The sequence below is a fragment of the Trachurus trachurus genome, assembly GCF_905171665.1.
Source record: "Trachurus trachurus genome assembly, chromosome: 16".
In the NCBI taxonomy this organism is placed as follows: domain Eukaryota; kingdom Metazoa; phylum Chordata; class Actinopteri; order Carangiformes; family Carangidae; genus Trachurus; species Trachurus trachurus.
The window spans coordinates 8225052-8249865 of NC_139902.1; the positions used below are offsets into that span (position 1 = coordinate 8225052).

Here is a 24814-nt window from a genome sequence, read left to right on the forward strand (position 1 = left end):
CAAATGTGTGCAAACCTGAACAATATACTTAGTATCATGTAAAAAAAAAAAATAGTAACCTCTATGTCTGAATGTTCTGACATCCAACTGGATGCACCACAGGGGTGACGTTTCAAAAGTGGAGATGTAATTAACAATTTAAATTAGAAAACTGTAGCAAAGTCCCTACGGCACAGATACTGGGAATAAAAAAAAGAGTATGCGGTTTCATAGGGGTCAAATAGGTTGGAGATTGTGTCAATGATGTGATTGCTATGTATAAAGATAATCCAAAAGTATATATGTCCCTATGATTTATATGATAGTTTATCTGCATAGTAATAAGATGTAGCAGATTACTGTTTACATTTACAGCAAGAAAAGTGCTGTTGTGAAGAATCAACAGAATATAGGGTGTCTAAAACACAACAAAAGGTTAATAATCATATTGATTGTAAAACTGACACACATCTTGAAACTAGAAGTAGACCAGACTGAAGAAAAATGGGAAAGACATAGAAGAGTAAAATAAATCCGAATCTGAAGACTACATGAATGTTAGGAGAAAAAGTGAATGATTAAAAAAAAACAAAATAAAAAAAACAAAAACATTTTGTCTTGTGTTGTGATTGTTGAACACTGCAAATCTCTCACTGATAAAGATTTATGTTAAAAAAAGGACAAAACAGTAAAGCAAGCGTTTTTACAAATAAACATTTAATAGTGCATTCATAACAGTGGATGCCTTCACTTGTTTGCATATCAAACCCATATAAATTTCCAGATAATAAATTAATTTGATAAAATTGAATGTACAATTTGTCTTTACTAAAAACAAAGATACAGGAAGTGGACCTAACAATAGCAACACCTGCAGACACAAAGCATACTTATGACTGTTACACTGGATGGCAGTACAGTATACTGAACAAGTGTTGCTGTTACTGTGTCCCCTCCCTGTTGAAGTAGTGTATAGCAGTCCTGTAGTGCTGGACTGTGACCAGCAGAGGGAGCTCAGGCTTAAACGGTGAAACCTCCCAGTAACAGACGCCCGCGGGGCAGACTGGTGCGCAGAGCTGCTTGTGGTTCGCAGCTGGTTCAGTGGTGAACCTCTGCCGCCACTGAAGCATCACTCATCCAGTAACAGCTTCCTCCGCTGTGTTTGAGCACATCTGTCCCAGCACATCAGCCCCGACTCTTTACCCACAGATTCAAGAGTCCTGGTGCAGAGCCGGACCCGCCCCTCCTGCAGACGGAGGAGGAGGAGGAGGAGGAGGAGGGGGAGGAGGGGGGGGTCTCAGCAGCTTCACTCAAGCATTTTACTGACACTTAAGCGAGAGGTCAATAACGGCTGTGCTCGTCTGTTGCCGTGACGATGACATCCATCCATATCCGCATGGAGACCGGATTGGAAGCCACTAGAAAGAACAGTCGGTCGTACGTCTTCACGCAGAAGGTCAGACTGGGCCGCGGAGACTGAGGAGAAGAGACACAGTGATGATGTGACTAGTGAAGAAGAAGAAGAAGCAGCAGCAGCAGCAGCAGCAGCAGTTCTTTAACATGACTTAGGGGTTTTTCCAAAGTGGCGATTGATTTGTTCAACATTTTTTCAGGATCTGCTACAATTGCTCATTTGATGGCTTTGAACATGACTCACGCTTCTGTCTTTACTTTCCAAAGAAGCAGATTGTTGTTGATTCATTAATATTAGCATTAATATTAATTCAATATAAATCTAATTTTTTTTTTTTACAAACCACTTGTTTTTTTAAAAGCTTGCACTAGTAATGATTGATGTTTTATACTCAGACTCGCACCAAGAACATGACATTTTCAGAACAATCATTCAACAATCAACTTTTTCTTGATTTACTTGAGCACTTTCACATTTGTTGAAAAAAGCATGGTGTAATCTGAACCTACAGTGTAAAATAAACTTTCTACTCAACCACACTAGTGATACCTGATACCCCCCTTTGATTATTAATAATTACAGGTTTTTTGTGTTTTTAATCCTGTGTTAATCCACCTGATGTATAAGCCATCTGGAGATGGAACAAACTCAAAGCAGTGAAGCAAACTGTATGTCGTGTAAACGCGCAACACATGGGAAGCGGCCTCTCACATCACATGAGGCCTCAAGGTGATTTTGAGCTGAAACAGCCCTTTAAGTTCAGGAGACACAGGATTCATTATAACATTGTATAAAAAGAGCGCTTTGGGATTCATGACCAAATGATACAGTGACCTGCACGTCATGTAAAAGACTGCAGGCTTTTCACTATCACAGAGACCATGGATTGGATTGTAAAAGGAGGATTATTTCAATGAGAACTCACAGATGTGGCTGTTCGTAGATGGTCGTAGTAAACTTCTTCTATTGCCTGGAAGTAGATGACTCCCTTAAGCTTCCTCTCATCACAGTCTGCAGCAAAGGGAGGGGCAAGTTAGGAAAAAAAAATGTGGTTAGGACAAACTCAGTAGGAGTCTATGGATCTACCCAATACCCACCCCGCAATTTACTTATAAATGCAAGTCATCTTATATCTCTTATTTGTAGCAGACACAGTTAATACACATTTAATTAATATTTATTACAATTCTAGTTGTCTCTGATGTAATAGAGAGCCAGAGATTCACACAGACAGAGGGTGGGGGCTGGAAAACAAAGTTACTGTTGTGAGATTATCTGAAAGTGTCCCTGACAGGTTTTCCTTTATGCAAACATGTGGTCACTGTGTGCACACTGCACCTCCGGCCGGTCTAACCTGTATAGTAAGCTAGTCTTCTGTGATCCATGTCGAACAGGAACCATCTCTTCTTCCAGGTCTTGACCCTCCCCCCTCGTTTGGTCAGGAAGCCTGCGCAGCGTCGGGGTGTCATCCGCAGGTCTGTGCAGCCGGCCACGCCGTGACCCAGAGACTCCACGTGGGCCCGGAGGTCGAAGTTCGGAGAGAGGAAGAGGGGCAGGCTGCGCTGCTGCAGGGACATGTGGAGGTTAAATGTGTTTGAAAAGAGTTCCCATGGAAGGTGAGGAAAGTGTTTAATCATGGTTACGCTTGATTCTGAGTCCTAGACTGAGCATTTGGTAAAAAAAAAAATCAAAAATGGATCATAACAGACTTTCATAATATTGGACATACTGTATCTGATTGTGCTTTTCTTGTACATGTACTTAAAACATGTGCTTTATCTTTTCCGACGCTGCCCATAAACCTGTCTGATTCAAGATGCTATTTCAGATATTACCCACAAACAAGGACTAAATATTGATCATTTAAACACAGAGACACATTGTAGTTTCGTAAAAAAAAAAAAGAAAAAAAAAAAGACATGGGTTGGCATTGAGAGTCTGGCAATACAGGATAGTTGCATTATGGGAAATGTAGGATATGGTATTTATAGAATGAGTTAAAGAAACCCTGATAAGTTCGCTTTTGGTTATAAAAGAGTCTCATATCAATGTGGATGAATCTACGTTACCCACACTTGTTAATGGGTCCATTTTAGATAAATATATAATTTTGTCTTTATAGGAGGCTCATGGGAAATGTAGTGTGAAAACACTTTGCTTTCCGAAAGTCCTCGTTGTCCCTTTAAGTTGGACCTACATTAGGGACTAAGAGTTTGGATACCTCAGCCACTGTTTCATCTCTGAAATATTATTCCTTAAATCAATCACCTGCAGTTGAGACTAACCAACTGTTGGAGCCTTTGATGCTTTATGGTTGTCATTTCATACACACCTCTGGGGAGTTTGGGGGGGAAATGACCTTTGGTTGCTCCTTTGGTTCAGGTTCTGGTGCTGGTGCTGTTTCTGGTGCTGGTTCAGGTTCATGTTCAGGTTCAGGTTCAGATTCAGACCTTTGTGGTGTTTCTGGCTCCACTGGTTCTGTTCTGGGAGAGTTCAACTCTCTCTGTCTTCTCTCCTCCAACAACAGCCGCCGTCGCTCTTCCTGTGTGCACACATGAATCACAGAAAATTATCAGCCATCTTACCAAATATGTGATTATGTGTTGCACTAAGGAGACTTTTATAGATATTTACAAGTTCCTCCCTTTCCTGTTTCAGACACATAAAGTCAAGTGGTGGCACATTTTTCATTCTTGGCATTTTTCAAAGCTGCAAACACGCAGTACAAACGTCCACCTATCTGCGGTCAGTCTCCTTGGGACCATCGCGTGTCAGACAGCCGTGCCTAATGCAGTGTGTTGCGGCTGATTCGAGGTGCCAGCTAGTGTTTCCCACGGCAGGTGACTCACCCTCTCTCTGAGCAGCCTCTCTCTCTCTGCCTTGGCTTCTCTCAGTTTCCTCTCGATCTCCACAAGATCCAACAGGCTCGGGCTGCACAGAGGAAAAGTTACACTGAGTCAGTACTGACAGGAAAAGAGTCACTGTAACAACCTATCAATCACAGCTGCCATTATTTTAGTCAGTGTAGGCAAATTTAGTTGGAGGATAAATGTGGTTGGTCTAGTTTTCTAGTTTTGGACATCGTCAGCACCCTTAGCAAGCTGTTTGCTGAGATCAGGAAGCATGCTGGCCATGCTTCAACACACAAACATGACTGGACAAACAATTGTTATTCTACTTTCTGTCTGTATAACTGCGCTTATGTACACACAGCTCTTTAGTTTTACCTTCAAATGAATGACTTGAAATACTGTGTAATACCTGTGTAACAAACTGAAAAACTTCTAATGGTTGTTGTTGCAGACATGCAAGGTGTTTTTTCCTTTGTGGAGTGGAAAATTATGATTATTATGGCCAAAACTACCAAAGAGGATTAAGTGTTAATTTTTAATATAAAAAGGACGCTTCACATATGCAAACATTCTTAAATCTTAAAAACAAGGCAGAAACCTACGTCAATTTCTGCTGTTCTATGTAAATCTTTGAGAATTACACCTTCACCGTCAATGACATTTAAATTACAAGCCACTTCTCATGTTCATCAAATGAGAAGTGAAGTAACTGACCTGGCAGCACGAGAGCTCGTCGTACTGTTACATGGGGTGAGAAACCCGCCGCCGTTGCTCATCCCAGGTCTGTGCCCACCGTTGTGTCCGTTGCTGAGCCTATGGGAGGGAAGCGGGGAAGTGAAAGCCTCTGGCGTCTGGCTGTCTGGAAGCGTCCTCACCAACCCTGAGAGGAGGAGGAGGAGGATGATAGAGAAAGACACATGAGAACGACGAGATTCAGTCAGAGCAAGTGGCTTTATGTAAGGTGTGGGAGGAATAATGCCAAGTGCATGAAAACGATAAATCTCATGAGATTCATTTTCCGTTACAGTATTCAGGAACAGATTACTGCAGGTGAAGGGGAGGCAAGATTTGACATGACCTCGCACATCAGGCTGTGTGACAGTTAGGTGTGTGTGTGTGTGTGTGAAAAACAGATACTCTGAAGAGACTCTGAGCTTCTCCTGCTCGTCCGGTCTGTGCACTAAATCCTGCTCTCGTCAAAAGGTAATAACAATCTGGTGACTCTACTGACACACCTTTGATTTGCCTAAAAGGGAGGGAACTGAACAAACAGTCGGACAAAATGAGGCCATGAGAGAGAGAGCGAGTGTTTATTGTTCTACATCACCGCGCTCTCTGCTTAAGCAATCAGGGGCACAATAGAAAAAGCCAAAAGGAGAGTGGCTCACCCTGCGCCGAGAGCGGCCTGTCGCTGAGCCTGTTGTTGCGATGTGAGCTCCGTCTTCTGGGCAAACTGGTGCTGGATTCTTTGCATGGCTCCTTCAAAATAAAAGCACAGAGTGTAAGTGGGACAAATGCTTCCAATTTAATCTCAAAATCGTTTTAAACAATGACACAATTAGTCTTGAGGAAAATTGATCTGCAACTTTTTTGTCTTTATTGTCAACATTAGCTTTTTGATTTTGAGTTTTGGACTCCAGGACTGACAAGACCAGACACCTGTCCATAATTTGTTCACTATTTGTAAATTGTAGCCCTTTTGTTTCCATGGTGACGGATGGCATACCTGTGGAGGCTTGTGGACGGTCAGAGGGGAAAGTGACATCATGCAGGGGGCAGAGCCAGTGATGTTCGACCAATCAGTGAACGGCTTCTTTTCTTTGTGAACCTGTGGGAGCACATTAAATTTAATTTGAAATTTCGTAACGTATCTTTGGTTTCGAAAAAAAAAAAAAAAAAATCAGCAGCAAGGTCGCAAACAGCAACAGCTTCAATGAGCCACAGCAGCACTGGCTGTCAGAGGCTCTTGCGTTAGACATACCACATGAGGCTGAGAATGAAAAACTCCACTTCCACGAGGGACCGTAATGAGTTAAAAAATTATCATCGCCTCACTATCTTTCCCTCCCTCCCGGCTTGACTCACAAACACATGAGCAATTCAGTCGCCACATGCAGTCCAGTGTTTAACCCCTTATCTGTCTCTATCACCACTCTACACTAGCCCTTACCCACAGGGAATGTATGAAAAGTGAAGACTTAAAAGTGTTTTCTCTGAGATTTAGCTCCAATCTGTGAGTAAAATCACTTGGCAACGCTTCCTGTGTCCCTTGTTACCACAGAGAGATTCAAACAGATTAATTTTTCCAAAACTATCTCATGTAAATGTAATTTTCTCTCAGACGCGATGAACTCCAACAACCATTAAAACCACATGCTGCACACAGTCATATTGTAGTCACACACACTTGGTCATGTTGTCTGTCACTGTCTTGTCCCTCTCTCCTCCTCTGTGCTGCCACTCCCTCCAGCCCCCCCTGCCCCCCCCTCCACCCAGCCGTCTCTATTCTGTCATTCAGAGGAGCACATGATCTCAACATTGAGGTACTTTTCTTACAAACACAACTGAAGCCATGCAGATGGATCTGAGTGGAGATTGTGTAGCTTACCACTCGGTGCAGGGATGTCAAACCTCACCTCCCGGCTCTCCTTCTCTCCCCCTCACACATCCGCACGCACTCACATGTACACACACATTCACAAACGCTGCACCCTCCCTCTCATTTCTCACTCACTCCTCCCTCTATCCCTTCCTTCCCCTCCCTCCTCACCACCCCCCCCCCCCCCCCCTCTCTCCCTCCAGCTTTGAGTTGAGCTCTCTCACTCACTGTCTCCATGTCTAATTTGCTTTTTCTTCATCCACATCTCGTCTCCTCCTCGTTTTAACTGGTGCGGTCAGAAGTCTGATCAAAGGCAAACCGCTGGCTGCGCGATAAAGTCACAGCACAGTTTAATTAGTGACTGAGTAAAATCACATACTTTGGAACAGCAAGTATTCATAATAAACACTGATAACACATGGTGTGGGCTGTCCTCTAAATTTTAGCCACAGTCATGGTATGTTTTTGATAAAACTGAGCTGAAGCCAAGTGAAGTTGAAAAGACTGTGCAGCAGGATTTTTCACCACTTTTAATGGAGCACTGTGGGAACACTGAAGTCAGGACTTCATCTCAAGAGGCTCACCTTGGCTTGTATCACTGTGCTCTATGGGTTATAATTCTGCAACTGTACATGGAAGAAATGGGAAATCACTGAACTAGTTTCCCTCATTAGTTAACTTGCTAAACCTGTTTTAGGCCAAGCGGAAAAATACACTGACAAGCTATCACCTTGTAAAGTTGATACGTGAGGGAAGGAATGAATCTAAACATCCCACAGATATGAAGTAACATCGGTGTTTATTTGAATCCAACTGCCTCCTGATAAATTGAAGCCCTCTTCTAGCTCCTTATTTGCTATTGTAAGTTCTCCATTACAGTATGTTAGTCAGCAAGTCACTGACTCTGGACGTCTGTGCTCTTTAAAGTGTCTTTGCTAAAATAAAAGCCTCATGATGTGACTCAAAATAAGGACGAGTTGACCAATAACTTAGACATCTCTTGTACATGATAAAAATAAATTTAACTAGTGACTGACTCTCACCAGAACCCATGGGAATAAACAATATTTAACAACATAGTCTCTACATACCTTGTTTAGATCAGAGAATCAGAGATGATGATATTGGACATTGGTGTTCTGAAAGCTAAATCATTTCTAATAAACCCAGTCACGTATGGTCAACACTGGCAACCCTCTTATGAGAATCTCTGTAGATCATCTGAAAACACCCCCTGATAATGTCAAAGAAAATAATTTGAAAGAATAACTGCCAAAGTAAAAAGCCTAGCACTGGGCTGCATCACTCAGTCAGTCAGTCATGGACGTTCATGGACACAGCGTTATTCCAGTCTAGTGAAATGACACCACACCGCGTCCTCTTTGTGCAGTAAAGACATTTACACAGCTACCATTTCATTTATATGTGCTTGTACAGTTTCCAAGCTGTATCAAACATCACCGACAGACTAATGAATGACTCATTTTTTATCAAGTAGCAGTGTAGTAGTGGTAGTGTTAGTGAAGTATATAAAGGTCAGAGTCTCTTACTGTTTGAGTTGTGTGGACGAGTTCTCTCCTCTCTTTCCTCAAGGCGCTCAGCTCCCTCTCCTTCTCCCTCTCCATCTCCGTCAGCTCTCTCTCCAGTTGCTGGACTCGCTCCTGAAATTTCAGAACATAATTCCCGTCAGCGTGGACTGCCATATGGTTTCTCCTCCTCAAAACAAATGTCCCGTGCTGCTGCAGCCGATTCATCTGGCTGGCCAGGGTTGCCTTAATCTTTTCATTATGTCGTGATGTAATATGAGGTAAATATGCCTGATTTGGCAGCGCGAGTGTTGTGCGAGGAAATCCAGAGCTCGGACTTCAGTCGATCTCTTCAGCCGGGACACAATGCAAATCACACATCCACTTTGCAAGTCAATAAGAGGCACGAGCGACAACAGGGCTGAGATTGTAACTCGAAGAAATGATATAAAATCAGCGCCTAAATATAAGTCCAGACAGACACACAGAGGTTTTAGAGATGAGCTGTCCTCTGCAGCGAGGCCACGCTGCAGCTGAGTCAACCACCATCCCTCTCACACAATCCCTCTCTTCATCTCTGCACTCCTCCTCTTACATATTCAAGCTCAACAATCTCACCATCAATCTTTTGTCTATCTATGTTCCCTGGGACTCCGACATGAATGGAAAAGCAGCTATTGGGACTTCTTCTTTCAAAATGTAAACAAAAAAGATTGTTCAGAACTCCTCTTACTTTCTTTCTTTTTTTAAAGTATATTTTTTGGGCTTTTTCGCCTTTTTTTTAAATGGAAAGCACAGTCGAGAGCGAGACAGGAAATGGGGAGAATGGCATGCAGGAAAGGGCCGCTCAATGCGGGATTCAAACCGGGTTGCAGAGAGGACTGTAGTCTCAACACATGGGGCAGCTGCTCTACCAACTGAGCTGATGACTCCCACCACAACGTCACTGAGCATTGTGGTTTCTAGTGAAATGTCCTATCAGAGCATGGCTGTAGTAAACACCAAAGCATCATCCTCTCCTCTTCTACATATCAGAATGAGGAACAGCCTTGTAAATATGACTCAATAACACAAAGAATTACATTGTGATGAGGGCATAAAACTGCACACCCTCATGTTGACCGATTATGTTCATACAATTCTGAGGCTCGGTCTCTGGATTAGAGGATAGAAAGTCGTACCCAACAGTCAAAACAACTGCTGAGTCACAGCCATTGTATTCAGATCCCACCGATAACCAACTGTAATCTCAACGTTCAACAGAGTAATCCCCATTATCTTTTTAGCCGTGACTACATAGACTTTCTCCAGACTTTACCAACCCCCCCACCCTCCCTCCCCCTCCTCCTCTTCTCATGTCCCTCTGTCTTGGTCTTGGCTTCATCTCCCACGGTGGCCTCTGATGTAATTATGCTCATGTGACAGCGTCAGGGTGATGCTGGTGACTGTGAGGTAACAAGTTCATGTTCATGTCAGCAGTTGGGGCGGGAAGGAGGGCGGGCAAGTCTGAAACTGCAGTGACAACCATGGACTGTGACGGGAGAGCATGCACAGTGCACGCGTGTGTGTGTGTGTGTGTACTATTCCCACCCTGACTAACCATCTAATGTGTCATTAAGTCCTTACAGCCCAGTAAGTTAATAACCACAACGTTTACTGTGCTACAGCACAAGAATAATATCTGATGGCCGGTATTTATAGGGTTAGGTTAGTCTGATTATTATAAGAGGAGCATATATTTGAACTTTGGAGTTCACTTTCATTTTCTGATCTGTCTAACTCTCATGAACATATCTGACTATAAGAAATAACAGAGGTGGAAGTAGGTGGGTGTCTGCAAAAGACGTCAATAAACACAAATAGTGAAGGAAACAAACTTCCATTAAGTCACTTGATTTTATGTAAGAGGGAGTTTTAGATACACTTTTAGTTACACTTCTATCAAGACACCATGAAATCTTGTTTAGCATTGTGTGTGTCCAGAAACATTGTAGAATAATAATCATAAATGCACCACTTGTCTCTGATCCAATCTAAATTCTTCTAAACGTCACAGCAGAGTTTTTTTTGCGATGTTGAATTTTATCACACAGCAGTTAGTTCCTGTCACTTTCTCCACCTGTCCTGACTCCGACGTCACATAATCTGTATTGACGGGAAGTGTGTGAAGGTTAATGTCGCGTCAGCCGGCGAGTGTAAACACTGAAATGAGGCGCCTGGCATGCAGATAAGCAGCAAACTGGTACAGCACGTCAGACAGCAGCTGGGAGGTTCTCTAAAACTGATTGTTTACCTGTGCCTTGTGGACTACATGCTTGTGACAGGAGATCTCCTTTTCCAGTTCCCCTTCATTCCCCCCATTCTTCTCGTCCACCTTGCTGTCCTCCTCCTCATCGAAGCCACTCTCTCGCTCCAGAACACGGAACTCCCAGTCCTCAAAGGCCCGAACAGCTGCCTCCATCGCCTCCTTCTCCTGCAGCAGAGACAGAGGAAATAAAAGATTTTATTTTAATAAAGTTTAGCTCTAAAATACTGGAAATCTATGTCAGAATCGATTAGTTTACTGAAGGGAATTTATTTTACTGTTCACATACGTAGAATGTGTGGTTGGAAAATTAAAGTTGAGGTTTTGGATTAAAGATGTTACCTTGACCTCTGAGAAAATATGAGAACATCATTGTTATTATTTTTAGATATGTTTTTCCTTTTCTTATTGTTTACGGGGAATATAGATATACATCTATATGGAAAATAAAATATATAAAGAAATATGATTATATGATGATTACAGCATTTCTGGCTATGTTTTACTAAATTTTCAACACTTCTTATTTTTATTAAATAAACCAATTTGTACATATTTTTTCCAAAGGCAAACTTATGCAATCTAGAAAAGCATAACAAAAAAATGAAAAAAAAAAATATGTTTGATAAAATGCATACCGAGCAGTAACTGTCAATCACATTTTGTATGTTTACATCCTTTTTGTTTGAACCTTTTCTGTTTGTTTTCCCAGTGGTGTTACATTTTATGTATTTATGTTTGTATGTCATTGCCTGTTACAATAAAATATATATATATAAAAAATGAACTTGTGCATTCTTTAGTACATTATTTTTACCAAGTTGTGTGCATCATTTTCTTAATTTTGTCACTGATTTTGAAGGAAAAACGATTTATTAACACCTTCAGTAAAGTGCTTTATGCCCAAGCAATAACAAACAACGAAGCGCATTCTCTGCACAAAATCTTGCTACTATGCAAATACGAGAAGATAACAATTTAAATTTTCATCCTAGATGTGTTAATGTGCACCAACATCCAGATGTTGCCTCAGTGTAGTGTTTCTCCCCACACAGAATCCAAGGCCTCAGTACGCTACATACTTTATTCAGACAGAAAACATCAAATGTTTATTTAGTGTTCAGAGAAATAAACTTCCAGTGATTTATATTTCTGGGAACTTGAACCTGATCCTGAAGAGCACATTAAAGTGTCAGTACAAGTAAAAGTAAGAACTCATAAAGCCTCTATGTCTCATAGGTGCTGTCTTTTCTCTTTTACAGTGTTTATTCTATAATCCTGTGTAAATCCACTATTTGTGTGCCTGTGTGGTTTTTTTCTTCTTGTGTCAAACCTGTTTCTAAAATCTCTTTCAAAATAAACCTGACATGTCACAACTTATAGTAACAACCTGCTGCTGCTGGACTTCACCAAACCTGTCATTAAAACAATGCTTTTTAAACAGAGCGAGCGGCCTTCCACGTGTTCTGACACATTTACAAAAGAAAACAAAGCGCATCCTAAGTGCTGTGTGTGTGTGTGTGTGTGTAAACCTCTAAGATACCAACACATCAGGTTGAGCAGGTACTGAACAAGCCCGCATTGTGCAGCTAAAGAAACCAACATCATGTAAAGGAGTCAGCGCTGATGACAACATGTCGACATGTTGGCAAGTTTTAAGTTTCATTTGGACAGCTGCCACCAACATGATCATCATGACATCAGATCCTCCACAGGACTTAGAGACTTAATAGCGTTGGACAATAAACTGTTGATTGTTGCCTGAAATGATAAATATCAAAACATGTGTTTCAGCCAATATAGAAACCACCACCTTTATGTGTTTCTACATTTAATTTACCACACTAAGATTCTCAAAAGCAGGAAACAGACGTTGGTTGTTTTTGTTCTGGTTTAAGCCGAATCACTGTGCTTCATCCAATAGATTTTGTATTTGGGTTACGTCACCTGGCTGGTTTGATTTCCATGATTCCTAGGAAGCTTATACACATCAGGTTACAGCGCTCAGTCTGTTTGTGTTTATATATTTCCACACAGAAGTTTCCAGTGTTGCGCCGACATTAATGATCGATCCCTCTCTGATATATTTTGTGGATGTTTGGACAAAACTGAACTTTCCAGGTCATACTGTACGTGTGGTCCTCACTCAAGTTTCCATCAGTGCTGCATTTCTGATAACGCTATGTGAGGTTTGTATTTCATACGGGCACTCGCCTGCTGCATCTGCAGGGTTAGCTGCCCTCTCTGGCTCTCTGGCTGACTGGGGATCAGTTTCTCCTTCTCCTCGCACCTCCTCCTCAGCTCCTCCACCCTGCGTCTCTCCTCCTCCAGACTCTCTCGCTCCTGCGGCGGCAGACGTGGCGAGAAAAGAGTGAAGCAAGAAGTACAGTCATCACCTCATTCTCTCAAGCAAAACAAAGACTGTTTCAAAAGGGGGGGAATAATAACACTTCTCTTTCACAACCGTGTTTACAGGTTTTTTCCAGTATAACATTTATTTTCAACCAGCGCTGTCCCAGAGCTTCTGACATCCAACAATCATTTCATGGGAACTGATTTATCATTAAAAGGATCTCGTGCTGATGTTAGTGAACCATTACCGAGCCCACACGTTTCTGTAGAATCCCTTAATCCTACTTTTTCTGTTGCTGTGATAGTGATCTCCACACTGAGTCATTAAACGTGGCATGAAAACATATCAGTCTAGTCTCAAAGAAAGAAATTCGGTTGGTCAGGAATCATAAAGACATTATGCAAATCCATCACGTCTGCTGCTGTGAGCATTGAAAGAAAACGTAAAAGATAATATATCACACAGTATTAAACGAGTGTATCCTACCTTTTGTCTGTCGGTGTGTCTGGGTTTGTCTTTCTGTCTGGCCTCGAGCTGTAGAGCCTGCAGCTTCTGTGTGTGTCTGTGCAGCTGGTTCCTCTCCGTCTGCAGCTCGCCCTGGAGCAGGGCGATCTCCAGCTGCAGCTGCGAGGACAGGAGACGCGACTGAGCTGATTCACATTGACCAGAGCTTGAGCAAGTCAGAGATATGCATTCCTTTACCGTGACTGTGGCGACGTTTGGAAAACGGCCGTGGAGATTTAGAAATGCAGACTTCAGCAGATACGCAACTGCAATGACTTTAGTGTTTTTCCCTGAACGCTCTGTGCTGCTTGTTAATTTGTTGCAGCAGTCATGGTGTATTTAAAAAAAAAGAAGAAAAAACACACACACACACACACACACACAGTACTAAAACATTAACCACCTGTTGTGCAACAGATGGCAACATTTCTTCCGCTTCATTCTGATTATTGTCAAGATCGATTCATCTTTTCGACTGATCGTCCATGACACACCAAAAAATGGTGGATAAAGGTCAGTTTCTCAGAGCTTGATTCAGATCTTTAAATAGATGGTCTTATATAATCAACAGTAATAAAACCAAAGATTCATTTAACTATCAGTCATGCAAAAAGCTGCAGATACCTCCTGTCAATCAACTTGATTTTCTACTGATTGCCTTGACTAATAAATTTACCTCTTTCAGTGCTAAATCCTTCATTTGTCTCCGCCATATTACTGTGCCTAATTCACACCACTGCATGTTTTTGTGTCACGCTGTGACGTCACAACAGCCGTCTAACACACTCACCCCGATCTTTAGTTCCTCCTTCTGCTGGTCGATCTCTGCGATTCGCTGTTGGAGCTTTGAGGGCGATGGCAGAATCCTCAGTGAGCCCACCTCGGACTTTCTAATGCAGGACTGTAAAATACAAATGATTAAAAATGAGGATTATGTCACAAAGCGGTGAAGAGTTTAGTCTAAAAATGTGATGTGGGTCGCTGGTCTCACATCCAGGAGTTGAGTTCTGGGTTTGGCATGAAAAGAATCTGCAAAGTTCCTACATCGCCATCACCACTCACTTACCTTCTCACTCTCAGTGCTGCTGGTCTCTGTGTCCGACTCCGCCCCCGAGGAGGCGGGGCTATGACCACCGGCCACTCTGGCGATCCACGGCGGCCGTAGCCCCTGCTGCCACTGGCTCCCGGAGCTCTCCATGTTATGTTGGGGCATTTCTGAAAGGGCCGAGACAGAGGAGGGAGTAATGAGACATACAGAGCAGAGGAAAGGGAGGGGGGTGGGGGGGGTCTGACAGACTTTAGTGAATATTGTGGTAATCTAATCTGCTGCATGGTTGAAGGCGTATAGTATTGGGAGGCGGATCAGGTGACGGGTCACAGAGGGGATATCACGGCTAAAGTAAAACTGCACATGCACTTTACAAAAACACAGAAGCCCTGGTTCATGATGGAGAAAACACCTCTCAGTTAAGTGGAAGAGGAGAGAACACAGGATGTGGGTGGTGGTCTGTGGTTGGTATGTGTGTGTGTGGACAATAGCGTGATAAATAAAAGTCTTTTCTGCTGGAGGTTTTTGATGTGCATCGGCAGAGAGACGGTGAAGGAAAAGGAGCTGCGACAATCGCTGAAACACTACAGAGAGACATCGGCCACAAAACTTCTGCAGAAGATCAGAACAGACTTTGAAGTACTTTCATGTTGTACGTTTTGTTCTGTGTGTCACATTCATGTTCAGTTATACCCGGGCAAATATGATTACATAGTGTTTACACTGGTCTACATCAAAGTGTTTCCCAGCACTTGGGAATACATTAGCCTAAAGGCCTATATTATCCTGCTTGCTTTCACCCTCATCTGTGTGGCCTGTCTTTACCCAACAATGTGCATGCTAGCAGATACACACACATGTGTGTGCACAGACCAAAACCAATTTGTGGGAAAATACTTCTGATTCCTATTGTCCAAACCATTTTCCCACCATCTTCTTCCCCTCGGCCCCTGTGCCCTGGCTCTTTGTATCCATACCTTATTAGGCTGCGGGGGAATGCAGGCAGAGATAAATATACAGCAGAGATATGAGTGAGGGCTTCCAAATAACGACTGGCATACATAACACTGACATCAAGAGAGAGAAAGAGACAGAAAGAGAGAGAGAGAGAGAGAGAGAGAGAGAGAGAGAGAGAGAGAGAGAGAGAGAGAGAGAGAGAGATGGCTGGGGAGAGAAGGGGAGGCATGGAGAGAGGGAGCAGAGCACAACAGGAAGTGTAGAAACGTCAGTGGGCAGCGTCTTGTGCTGCTTCACAGAGGTTGCCCATGGATATAGAATATGTTAATGTTCCCAGGCGATACGTGGTTTCATATCAGTGTGCTTTTGATGATGATCTGATGTGTTGTCATCAGACCACCACTGAGAAATTAAGTTTACCGGTTCATCATCCACACATTAAAATAGAGATCTGTATCTATAAAATGAGCCACAGAAGCTTGTTTGTGGAATGCCTCCCTTTATAAGGACAGGATGGTCTGTAAACAAGAATAAACAGGAGGTTATTCTTAACCATTTTATTTTATCTGACCTTAAAGAGGCCATCGTAAAGGTTATTTCTGCTCTGCGACTGATGAAGCAAAGACAAGAGTGCTGAGTGTAAAGAAAAAGTGAAACTGAAATGCCGTCACCGCTCTGAAATTGAACGGGATCAAGGGCCAATGTGTAACACAGTTTGATTCAGGCAGTTAGAGTATATGATGTTGACACACTAAAAGTACCAACAACACCAGATATAATCATGTGTACCATGCAGAATTACACAACTACCATATTATGGATACTTTCAGTGTATATACCACATTAGTGCCTGATTTTACCAAAGATGGTATTAAAACCTTTTCACAGAGACATACCGACATATTTTTAAAGGAGTAGTTTGTTTTCAACACACTGAAACTGCTGTTTTTATGCTCCCACACACTCGAAAAGACACTGACCTCAAGTTCGTCTTGTAACAAGCACAGCTAAGAGGAAAAAAACGCTTCCAGGATTAGAAAGCGAAAACAAAATAGATGCAGAGAAAAGTTAGCTGCACCTCATGCACCACAGTGCATCAGTGTCAAAATAATAAGACTTTACTAGACACATACCAGCCAATAAGGGACACGTATTTTCATTTATGCATGGTGTAAAGGTCGTGGAAAATACTTCATTGGCTGGAAAGTTAAACATTGTTTTGGCTTTAACTTAAAGAAAAGGGATGAGATAATGCTCAGTGGTTTATAATACATGGTACTATCCTTAAAGGGATAGTTCAACATTTTGGCAAATTGGCCCATTGCCAAGCGGAGCAGAGCCGCGAGCTGCTCAGAGCTACGCTACGGAGGACTGGGATTTCTTGGTTTCCCTCATCAAACTCATCAAATACACAATCCAACAACTCCAAAACTCTCTTGTGGACAAGTTGTGACCTGCACATTCACCACGCTACGAGATAATAACGGAACATTACGAGACAGAGTTGTTTTCGAGGTAAACTCATGCAAAACCGCTGATGTGTTTCTGTCGGGGGCAGTTTTTCGGAAAGCAGTCTCTGCATTTGCCTCGAAAACAACTCTTCCTGTCACGTAAAGTTCCGTTAATATCTCATAGCGTAGCTCTGAGCAGCTCACGGCTCTGCTCCACCGTTCTAAAAATAGCTTGCACCGACAATTAAAGGTAACAAACCTACTCCTAAAACTATAGGGATTATGGCAACTGGCCAATTTGCCAAAATGTTGAATTATCTCTTTAATGCAACACACATGACAGTGACACTGTGGAGCCAAATATATCAATTAAATTACAAAAAACAACTGTAATTAAATGGTGTGTGGCCAAATTTACAGACTACCACCGCAGTTGTATTTTCATGCTGAACTGGCAGAGAGCAGAAGTTCAAAGGTCACATGTGCGCCAAAGACACCATCCGTCTCTGATTCAGCATCTCTGGAAACCACATGATAATATACAACAGCTTCACCGTTTGTGCTGCTCCTAATATATTTGTACCGTGGTGTTTTCAGATCCACTGGTGTCCAGAGGAAGCCGGCAGCATCCAGGGAAAACAAACCAGACAAGAGAGGGAGAGCTTCACACTGAGTCACATTATCATCTAAACAAACATCAGTGCAAGCATTTGACATCTGACCTGCAGCTAAAGTCCATTCAGATACACTATCAAGCAGTCAGGAGCGAAAGAGAGAGAAAGAGAGAGGAGTAAAGTCCATACTTTAATGTTAACACAGTGGTTTGTCAAATGCAACAAACAAAAGCCTAAAACAAACACATTAAGCCAACAAACCAAAATAGAGTGAAACAGTCTGAAGAGCAACAGCTATGGATTAAATGATGCAAAAAAAAAAAAAAAAAAAACTCAGCAGATGCAAAAAAAGAGGGCGAAGTTCATCCTCAGAGACACATCAAAGAACAAAACACTGTTCTGTTGATTGCAGGGAGGAGAGCGCCTCTGGAGAGAAAGATAGCAGACAGGGAATGAACAGAGATGCAGTTCAGCATTGAATCTGTGTGTGTGGGTGTGTGTGTGTGTGTTACGCAATGACCTCCCATACCCTCAACTTCCAGACTGATCCTAGAATACTTGGGGACTCCAGTGTATCAGCCCATGACGTTAATTATCAGCCACAGATCAGCAATAACCAGCAACAGCTGACTTGCCATAACACAAACACACACACACACGCACACTCACAAGCGCACAGTCAGACCACTGTGAGAGTTATGCGCGTTGGAAAACACAACTGAACGTTGCTGGTGTCGTATTATCTCACATCAGCAAAGTCTTATCACCCCTCGCTGCGCTGAAGTTTCTGCCTCCTCCACTCATTTCACTCTAATCTCAACTCGGTCAATGGTCAGTTGGTGTCCTGCTGTATGAAGGGACGATATGCAGTAAACAGCACTGTTGTTTTAACTGTTTGTTGATGCACACATAGGAATCCCACCGTCTACTGAGACTGTCTGCCAACTGAGTGGTCACAGTCCACGACTTATCCAAGCATTTCATAAGCTGCTGTGTTGCTTACTACGTGAAAAGCAGGACAAAAAACAACTTTTCAGTTATCCCTCTTAAACACATCGAGTAAATAACAACTGGATGATGGTCAAGATGAACAAAGCTCCTCTCATTTTAACAAAAAAGTGTTTGTTGTGTTAAATATAGTACAGTGTTCCCGATTAACAGACCAAGGAAATCTAATGTTTCATGACAAAATCATGTACCGGAAAAAAATGTCTTTGCAAGTTGAAAATCTATTTTTTTCTTTTGTTTTAAAGCTCTTGAGAGTTGTTTACTGTAGCTCATTAATGATGAAATCTTCTCAAATTGTTATGTAACATTTGTAAACCTTTTTCTAAATGTAACAATTTTCAGTAAAGTTGAAACCTCAGAAAACCATGAAATCGGCTGAAATGGTGTCATGGGATTTTACAAAAACAACAGACCAGTCAAAAATATTCTTGAAAAAAAAAAGAAAACTGTTTTTTTTACTTTGCAGTACGGAAAAATTAAAGTGCTTTAAGCTAAATGCAGTTATCTATCTGAATCTACTATATCACTGAAGAAGCGACACACACGAGCAGATGAAAACATCTGATCTGTGTGAAGCAATGAGGAGACTGTAACCTGCAACAAGACATGTAACATGTTCATCATGTTTTCTGCATCATATATTTACTTTTATAGGTTTGACTGACAGATCTAGATGTACTCTTCCTTTTGTACAGCAATAGTATAACAGTATTTAAGCTGAACTCATTAAAACATTTACACCAGTGACACAGTATTGCACCAAAAGCAAGAATGTATAATGCAGTTAAAATGCATACGCCTCTTAATGTCTACTTATTTGCACCTTCAGTTTGCACTTTCTTTCCAAAATATATCATAATGTAGTATAATGTTGCTGGAAAGACAATCGACAGTTTAAAAAAAAAAAACACAGCGATCTAATTGTTTTTCATCCTATGCATTCCTCTTTTTTTGTCAAAATCTGATGCCTACATTACCCACAATACAACTGAACCTCCACCTGTCTATAATGCTAGTAGCGGTTAATGCAGCCTGTAGCCTATGGCCTCAGAGAGTTCATTGCAGAGTCATAGAAGACCTGACACTGGAACCAAATACACGTCCCCCTGTTCAGTACAACTGTGTTACTGCCTTTGCAACATTGTTAGTATGTTGTCAGCATGTGTCTGACTCACTGACCTGCTAAAAGCCAGGCCTTTACTTATTTAAAGTTTGACCAATGTGTTCCTGAAACAGCACACAGTGCAATGCAGCTCCCAAATAGCAGCAATAACACCCAGCAGCCCTCTGAAATGACCTTGTCCCCATCAGGACCCCTCGTCGGTGAGCGGCTAAAAGGAAAAGTGGGGCTAAGCATTGTGTACACAAAACCATAAAGTCAACACTGACAACAGCTATATTCCACCAGCTTCATACCGGACAAAGGGGCTCTGACAGTGGCGCGTTCTGTGCGGGCCTGAGCGCCGACTGCTGTCTGTCACTATACGTTGAGGACAAGGGCACTATAGGGAAACATGTCACACACATGGAGCACGTGAGCTGAACTCGTAAAGAAGGAGGGGCAACGTACAATGCAGAATGAATCCACAGAGGCCAGGTTTGTGGTCAAGTCGCTGTCAGGTCACTCAAAAATCAATGGCCACAGCAGCATTTAATTACATATTAATGGAGGTTTTTTTTAAATTTATTTCCCCCCTTTTTTACTGGATGAATGGCAAGTGAACTGACCAAGCTTTGACAGGACTAATCTCTGGGTTACTAATGTACCACCAGTGTAAACAGGCAGCGTGAAGGGGGGAACATCTTTTAAAAAATAACATCAACTTGCTGCCTCTTTAAGCCACAAGGAAAATATAATTATTATATTTTCCTTGTGGCTTAAAGAGACAGCAAGTTGATGTAATAAATATCATCCATAAGTCGCGCAGCAATGAACAGAGGCTGTGGGCATGACGCAAAGCATGTGATGGTTTCATTTCTGGTGCAGTGGTTTAACTTTCGGCCCCATAAGTTTGGGTTGAGCCCTCAAAGTCTGTAGTGCCTGACTCTGCCCTGGCAGGCCCACGCAGAATCTACAATCTGGAAGAAAATAAATATGTAAAAGTTGTTAATAGAAAAGTAGTGATGGCTCCAAAAACTCTGTCCATCATAAATAAATAAAAAAAATCATAGTTTCAAAGTTATTTTGGGGTCTTTTTGACTAGTGGCAGGGCCTTTGTCATTGCCATAGTTACCATGTAACTTTGGTTGACTGCGCGGCACCTTCTCACGAGAACATGTATCGCTTCACGTCACACACCAACATCAACACCTCACAGCTAGCTACTGTATGAGAGGATAGCTCTTGAAGCTGCTGAAACTAAAGAAGACGTTGTTGCAAGGAAGAGAAGAGCCAAGCTCGGGACCGGACAAGGGAACTGGCTTTTTCTTGTTGAAAGAGCTCGGAGAAAAGACAGGATGTTGTTATGTAAGACTGATGCTGAAGTCGTCATCTTATTGCTGGACTATCAAATAAGGTCTAGTTACATATGGGTTCAGCTTGACAACAAAAGTACAGAGTTCACTATCTGACACACCTGACTATGACACCATAGGGCTCAAATAGTTTCAGTCGTGCTCACCTCAGCGTACGTTCACCCTGACCTTGAACTACATTGTACTATACACGCTGCCTTGCCTTAAAACACAGTGGCATGACATTGTGCAGAGGGTTATCTGAAATCCACATGATACAATGTTTCTTTAATTCCTCTAAGTGGTTTCCTCTCATCTGCAGAGGGCATGAGACCAGAACTGGCTATTAAGCCATGTGAAATGGTGGGATAAGGCACATATATTTTTTTTATTGACCACAATTATAGGCCGTGGCTTCAGTTAAACAGACCAAATCTCCAGGCTTTTAAACTTTGTGTTCAGTAGCAGGCCTGACATCATCACATTAGTATCTTATTGCACACCATGTTTCCAGAGAGCGTAAGTAATTTTCCCATTTTTATTGTCAAAGTGGAGACACAGAGGTCCGCCGTTTTGCCACTTTCTTGCTCCGTCTGGCCTGGCTGCGCTCTGGCTCTTTTTTTAGGAAAATGAAAAACAACTAGTTTGTATAAAAGGGGAAAGAATGGCTGCAATGGTTTTGTCAAATTACAGCAAAGCTTGCGCTGCATTATAAATCTTTATGTGCAGTCATTTTGCGCCCATAAAACTGATATTATGGCCCTGTGTCTGTGTGTTTACATCCTGGGCTAAGCACAAACTGTCATCTCAATGCCGTGGACTACCCTGCAGCGACCTCTGGACCTGCTGCATGTGGCTCCTGCTGGCTCGGCGCCTGAGGAGCAGGAAGCTGTCATCGCAGTCCAAGACCGTGAGCAGGAAGAGCAGGTGAGACTAGGAGGGAGTTTAGGCTCCGACACAGCTGTCTCTCTCTTTCTGTGAGTAAAAGTGACAAATCCTGGCCGACACCTGGGTGACAACGCCTACAACAAAACTAATCATGCAGCAAACATGCAGGTTGGCTCAGTGTCACCTGCAAGAAAACAGCAACGGCACAGACCTAGAAATTCTGAATCAAACCATTAATTTATGATAGAAAGTATATGAAACTGATGATTTTTTAAAAAAGAAAACACTTTACTACTGTAAACTAAAAGCTATTGTGGTTCTTTCTGGGCTCATTCTGTTGTTTCGTGGTGTATTTCCCTGCATTCCTGTGGGAAATGGCCTGATTTGCTCATGTCACTTTTAAATGGTTTGCAGAGACTACAATGGCAGCTTTATAAGCACAAGATTATTCAGCAATCTCCATCATCAGCTGTACATGTCAGGTCCTGGCTTCGGTCCCATGAGTCAACTCTCAGACTGCTTCCCAGATCTAGAGGCTTAAGGATTAGGAAGAACCTAGTAGAGAAAGTTGATAGGCCCAGATACTCATGGTGCAGAAATCAGTATATTACTGCATTTAACAACCAGCACAAATAGAATAAAACTTTCAGGACTATGTGCAGATAAATCACTTGTGATATGAGCTGGGGGCGGTTTTCCCACCAACATTAAAAAAAAACAAGCAGCTATACAAGAGGTTATCTCGCATAAAACCTAAAATTGTCACTAGTTATCTGATCATATACAGAATATCTGATGGCTGCTTTCAGTGCTTGACTTTTTTTCTGTTGCTTTACTTTGAGCTTTAGACAACATTAAGTCAATTCCAGGGAGTTATGAAAATGTAAAACCAGATATTCACAATCACAAGTTCAGGTTTCTCTGAAAGACGAGTGAAAGGCACCCTGGGAAGTGTGTACGTACGTCTATTAAAAAAAAGGTGAACCAACTAGAAAATAGAACTGAATTGAGAGCAAGCTTGCAAAGGAACCAAACATTAGTTGAATCAATCCTCTCCTATGTTTGGTTTGTTGCTTTCCTTCCTGCAAATGGAATATCTTTTAGCTTATAGACTGTAGGTTGCAACAAATAAGTGATTTGAAGACTTGACAGATTAATCAACAGTGATGCTTTGCAGCTATTGAGCACACTGGTACACTCACTCTCTGGTGTTTTGCTGAAGCAGATGAATAACACTGAGCATTGTGAGCGTTATTAGTAAGATGTGCTTTTCTTGCCATGACAAGTCAAAATGTTTGGTGTGTGCAGCCCAGGCGAAGCGCAGCAAACAGCACAAACAGAGAAGTAAGAAAAGCTGGATTTTCTCGTCTTTAGAGCAACACGACACATCGATCTGCCTCTAAGCTGTAACAAGGGAGAGAAAAATCTGCACTGATGGAAACAACAAGCACATCAAATGAAGGTGTGACGTGAGAAAATCAGTCAGGACCCTGAGAGAGATTCCTTCAGCATGAGTGCATCTCCGGGAGCCGTGATGCAAGAGAAGAGTGATCCATTAATGACAGTCTAGGATGCAGGGCTCAGACACAGATTTGTCCAGCGCTGAACAAAACAAGATGTGTGTATGTGCGTCTGTGTGTGAGAGAGACAGAGAGAATAACTAAAGGCACAACTCCCCAGACAGCAAACCCTCCCTGCAAGGCAATCTCTCCCCTCACAAGCCCTCCCTGGACCTGCACTCCCACCCACTCTGTTTACCCTGGGAGTGCTGATGGCAGGATAAAAGGCGAGATATCCCAGGGTCATTGTAAACAAAAGAGGGAATTTTATGTAAACTGAGGTTACTGTCATGGGACACGCTTTGACTGAGGAACAGCTATTTAGCTGAGAGAAAGTTAGGCTCCTACTGTGAATGTTTCCACAGATAAGAGATGAAGAATCTCAATTATGTATTTAAGCCAAAGGGTGGGATGTAACATGATGGATGTGCCACTGAACCATGACTGTGTTTACGATCACTGCCAAAAGAATTCACCTCAGTTTCAAGCAGGAGGAGCCCTTTGGGTTTCTACTGTAGATGCTTTCAATTTCAGGAAGCTGTGTCAATTCCTTTTTTGTTATGGGCGCAGAAGCTTTTAAAAAGTAGATGTGATCCAGTCCACAGGAGAGCACTGACACACACACACACACACACACACACATGACAGGGCTTTCATTTGAACTCAAATACTCCCCCGTGGGAAGTTTGTTGGTTTTTTTTTTTTTTTTTTTGCTTGACATCTTAACAGGAACTGCACAGGCTTTATGTAGCTAACCTAAGTTGTATTAGAGGATAGGTCCGACAAAGAAAGCGGAAATTAAGCAAATAAACGACTCTTACCTATATGTTTGAACCTCAACGACAGCAGCTGTGGGTCCTCCGGCTCCTAACATAGAGCGGCCAACCCGGACGAAATGAAAGGGGGGGGAAAAAGAAAGAAAGAGGGGGAGCCAGCGACTTTCTTTCCTTTTCTTTTAAAGCGCTTTCATTTTCAGACACAGCTCAGGTTCGCGGAAAGTTGTCTCGACTTGAGCGGGTTGTTCCAGGCTCCTTATCTCCTCTGTGATACTTTTATCTTCACCTGGTTTGATTCAATCCCTCCCAGGACCAAAAAAAAAAGCTGCGTGTCGGCGTCAACAGGTGAGACTGAAGCTCAGCATGTGGAGGAGGAGGCGACGACGGAGGCGGGCACCGACTAATAACACATGTGGTTTGTGTTGAAGGCGTCAAGCGAGCTCACCATATCCTTTTTTTTTCTTTCTTTCTATTTGTTTACTCCGACACAAACTTCACCGGCCGGTTTCTACTGTGTCCCCTTCAAG

The 24814-nt window shown here is 42.3% G+C and overlaps 1 protein-coding gene across 3 annotated transcripts; it reads right to left on the bottom strand.

Moving 5' to 3' along the window:
* Positions 1 to 695: 695 nt before the first annotated feature.
* On the bottom strand, positions 696 to 24814 carry phldb3 (pleckstrin homology-like domain, family B, member 3). Of its 3 annotated transcripts, none has more exons than XM_083989826.1 (15): positions 24333 to 24814; positions 14599 to 14747; positions 14323 to 14433; positions 13515 to 13652; positions 12890 to 13018; positions 10664 to 10843; positions 8395 to 8505; positions 5972 to 6073; positions 5634 to 5724; positions 4960 to 5125; positions 4243 to 4324; positions 3726 to 3935; positions 2748 to 2958; positions 2319 to 2404; positions 696 to 1455 (listed from the first exon to the last, which is right to left on the bottom strand). In XM_083989826.1, the coding sequence occupies exons 2-15, from the start codon at positions 14743 to 14745 to the stop codon at positions 1321 to 1323; spliced, it is 1899 nt and encodes a 632-aa protein (XP_083845952.1). In that variant the 5' UTR covers positions 14746 to 14747; positions 24333 to 24814; the 3' UTR covers positions 696 to 1320. The 3 variants fall into 3 exon arrangements, with proteins under 3 accessions (XP_083845952.1, XP_083845954.1, XP_083845953.1); XM_083989828.1 differs by lacking the exon at positions 24333 to 24814 and adding an exon at positions 18132 to 18362; XM_083989827.1 differs by lacking the exon at positions 24333 to 24814 and adding an exon at positions 17572 to 17868.